Source organism: Bubalus kerabau, chromosome 15 (genome assembly GCF_029407905.1).
Source record: "Bubalus kerabau isolate K-KA32 ecotype Philippines breed swamp buffalo chromosome 15, PCC_UOA_SB_1v2, whole genome shotgun sequence".
In the NCBI taxonomy this organism is placed as follows: Eukaryota; Metazoa; Chordata; class Mammalia; order Artiodactyla; family Bovidae; genus Bubalus; species Bubalus kerabau.
This window is the reverse complement of record NC_073638.1, coordinates 79556973-79561310: the sequence shown is the minus strand read 5'-3', so window position 1 is coordinate 79561310 and position 4338 is coordinate 79556973. Positions and strand designations below refer to the sequence as shown.

The window sequence follows — 4338 nt, the reverse complement described above, 5'->3', positions numbered from 1 at the left end:
TATTTTCCCAAACACAGAAAACTGAATTTACTCACTCTTCTATCCGTCCATTCATCTGATCCATTCATCCATTTATTCACTATCTATATCTATATATATCTATATCTATATATATATACACACACACACATGCCCTACACTAAGCTGCATAGGTTTTGGAAAAATCAACCAAGATACATATCCCCAGCTGTTATGGACTTTCTCATATGGATAGGTTAACAGACAAATCAACAAATACCTTCAATATTACACGATAAAGAACATAACAAATCAATGTACAAACAGAAATTATTATTTTAATTCAGAAATGTTTCACAGAGCAGAATTTTGGCAAGTAAATTTTTGTAAGAGAAGATAAAATCATTTTACAGTATGAAGAATGAAAAGTTATTTTTATTTCTGAAAGGCGGGAAAATGTTTAAAATATTTGACATATAGGGTGATATACAACTGATTGTCAGATTGGAGGGATAGGCTATGCCTTAAATAGTCTTAAATAACTTTAAATCCTATTCATTTGAAAGTCTGGTTTCTGTCCAATAGCCTTCTGAGGGCATTTTTTACATCTTTGTTTCTGAAGTTGTAGATTACTGGATTAAACATGGGAAAGACAACCATATAAAACACTGCAACTACTTTGTCAGTGTCTAGGGAGTAGCTGATACTGGGATGCAAGTACATAAACAGGAGTGTTCTGTAGAATAAGGTGCTTGCTATGAGATGGGAAGCACAGGTAGAGAACGTTTTGCTTCTTGCACCTGAGGACTTGATGCTCAAAACAGTGAGGAGGATACAGATGTATGAGACAAAGATGATCACAAAAGCACTGGTCTGGATGAAGCCACACAAGGCAAAGAGCAGAAGCTCATTGATGTAGGTGTCTGTGCAGGATAAAGCCAGGAGAGGTGGGATATCACAGACAAAATGGTTGATGATATTGGAGCCACAATATTACAGCCTGAATGTGAGGCAGACATGGACCTTTGAAGTCACACCACCACTGAAGTACACCAACACAATGCAGCAGACACAGACTCTCCCAGACACAAGAGCAGAATAGAGCAGTGGATTGCAGATGGCTGCATAGCGATCATAGGCCATTGCTGCCAGGATAAGGCATTCAGCATCAGCAAAACAACCAAAGAAAAACATCTGTAGCACACAACCATAGAGGGAAGTGCTTTGCTTTGATGCTAAGAAATTTGCCAGCATTTTAGGAGGGATTGCTGTTGAGTAGCTAATGTCTAAGAAAGACAAGTTGCTGAGAAAATAATACATGGGGGTTTGAAGGCTTGAACTGATATTAACTAGAATTATTACACCTACATTTCCCACCACAGTTAGTGTATAGACTATGAGAAACACCAAGAATAGTGTAAAAAGCAAGAGAGTTCCAGAAAAACATCTATTTCTGCTTTATTGACTACGCCAAAGCTTTTGACTGTGTGGATCACAATAAACTGTGGGAAATTCTGAAAGAGATGGGAATACCAGACCACCTGACCTGCCTCTTGATAAACCTGTATTCAGGTCAGGAGGTGACAGTTAGAACTGGACATGGAACAACAGACTGGTTCCAAATAGGAAAAGGAGTACATCAAGGCTGTATATTGTCACCCTGCTTATTTAACTTATATGCAGAGTACATCATGAGAAATGCTGGACTGGAAGAAACACAAGCTGGAATCAAGATTGCCAGGAGAAATATCAATAACCTCAGATATGCAGATGACACCACCCTTATGGCAGAAAGTGAAGAGGAACTCAAAAGCCTCTTGATGAAAGTGAATGTGGAGAGTGAAAAAGTTGGCTTAAAGCTCAATATTCAGAAAACGAAGATCATGGCATCTGGTCCCATCACTTCATGGGAAATAGATGGGGAAACAGTGGAAACAATGTCAGACTTTATTTTTTGGGGCTCCAAAATCAGTACAGATGGTGACTGCAGCCATGAAATTAAAAGACGCTTACTCCTTGGAAGGAAAGTTATGTCCAACCTAGATAGCATATTCAAAAGCAGAGACATTACTCTGCCAACAAAGGTCCGTCTAGTCAAGGCTGTGGTTTTTCCATTGGTCATGTATGGATGTGAGAGTTGGAATGTGAAAAAAGCTGAGCACCAAAGAATTGATGCTTTTGAACTGTGGTGTTGGAGAAGACTCTTGAAAGTCCCTTGGCCTGCAAGGAGATCCAACCAGTCTATTCTGAAGGAGATAAGCCCTGGGATTTCTTTGGAAGGAATGATGTTGTAGCTGAAACTCCAGTACTTTGGCCACCTCATGCAAGGAGTTGACTCATTGGAAAAGACTCTGATTTTGGGAGGGATTGGGGGCAGGAGGAGAAGGGGACCACAGAGGATGAGATGGCTGGATGGCATCACTGACTCGATGGACGTGAGTCTGAGTGAACTCCGGGAGTTGGTGATGGACAGGGAGGCCTGGCGTGCTGCGATTCATGGGGTCACAAAGAGTCGGACATGACTGAGCAACTGAACTGAACTGAACTGAGAGGTAGATAATCTGTGAATCCAACAAGTAGGAACTCAGTCTGCATGGTATCATTATTCTCCAACATCTTCTTGGTTTTCTTGTCTTTCTCATCTGAAATAGATGGCATCAGAATACATGAATTGATTTGAGTTATTGATTAACAAAGGATACTTTTATTCTCCCTTCTAAAGAGACAAAGATAAGAATAATAAAATCACCATTAAGGCATTTTCTGTGATATATTTGGCTTCTTTTCTTTTTTCTTTTTTTGTCACTTTATTTAAAAAATAATTAAAATCTTCATTGATGCTAGAGAATGTTATTCAGGTATGATGCTTTAAGAGGCAGTGACTTTAAAAACTGTGCACTTTAAGAGATGGTACTGATTCCTTTCAAGATGAAAAAGAATGAATTTGGTTGAGTTGATAAGTCCTGGTAGAACCAGAAGAGCTGGCAAAGTCCTTATAGGTCAACCCCTATTTTTCAGATCCTAAAATCATATTCTTCCATATACAGGAAAGTATAGTTGAGAAAAATTCTAGGGAGAATGCTCCCACAGATAAACTGGATAAATCTATAGAATATCTGTGATCTTGGGAGGTAATTTAAAATAACAGATAAGAGCATATCAGTTATGTAAGAGAGGACTGGGTTGAAATCTTAGCTTTGCTACATATAGAATATATACTAATTGGTTATGTGATCTTAATAAAGTCATTTAACCACTCTGTGATGATTAGAGGAAAAACAAGTAGATATTTGTAAAACACTTACATAACTGGTACATAATACACATTAATGTATCTTTTACTTTTAATCGCTTATTCAGTAGGTTGAAATGCCCAGACAATTGTCTCAAAATTCATCTTATCTTTTTAAAATTTTATTTATTGAATTTAATTGGCAGATAATTACTTTACAATATTGTGATGGCTTTTGCCATACATCAGCATGACTCAGCCATAGGTATACATGTTTCCCCTCATCCTGAACCCCCTCGCAACAAAATTCATGTTATCTTTGACATCATGTGTACAGGATCTGCCTTCTCTTAAAAATAAGACCTATTGTGTATGTGTGTGTGTTCTATACAAATAAATTGCTTGGTTTCAGTAAATCTTTTACACATGCATATAATTGTTGCTTTCCTTTCCCTAGTTTATGTCTCTTTCTTGACTCTAGAGTGTGGATATAATGGTGTCTGGTGTGAGGTCATAGGAACATTGTTTTGAAGGACAACCGTGTCTCTGTACTTATTAATGAACTTCTAAACTGAGACTATAATGGGAAAATGTACTATACAGGCAGAAGGAGAAATTACCAAGTGAAAAAACCTTAGGATGAATGTCAATGAAAAATACGGTGAGATGGAATATCTTGCAGGCGATTAAAGATATGTAATATTGGCTTAAGTCAGTAACACTATGGTGAGTAAGAAGAGAAACAAATAATGGGGATCTATTCTCTGTTATGTGTGGGAACCCTGTAATTCTCCCTGCTCCAACAATATGACCTGCAATCTTCTAGAGGATCCAGTCTTCGTCGGGCACTAGATCTTTAAAAGGAAAAAGTTGATTGAAAAAAGATGAATTCAAACTCTTAAATGAGAAAAATAATAATGTATTTATGTTGCACAGATGTCATTTCTATGCTTATAATATTCAGATTCTTATCCTTAACTCTTTGTCTTCCTTTTTTTATTTATTTATTTTTTTTTTTTTATTCTGATCATGAATAACTTTTTTTGTGTGTGTGTGTTTTTTTTTTTTTTTTTTTAAATTTTATTTTATTTTTAAACTTCACACAACTGCACTAGATTTGCCAAACATCAAAATGAATCCGCCACAGG

General features: G+C 36.9%; 1 protein-coding gene across 1 annotated transcript; it reads right to left on the bottom strand.

Annotated features, from left to right (window-relative positions):
• Positions 1-513: 513 nt before the first annotated feature.
• Positions 514-2574, bottom strand: LOC129629053 (olfactory receptor 5AS1-like). The gene is given in 2 exon segments (XM_055548836.1): positions 514-1381; positions 2504-2574. Coding segments are annotated over 2 exon segments (939 nt in total).
• Between the last annotated feature and the right edge of the window lie 1764 nt (positions 2575-4338).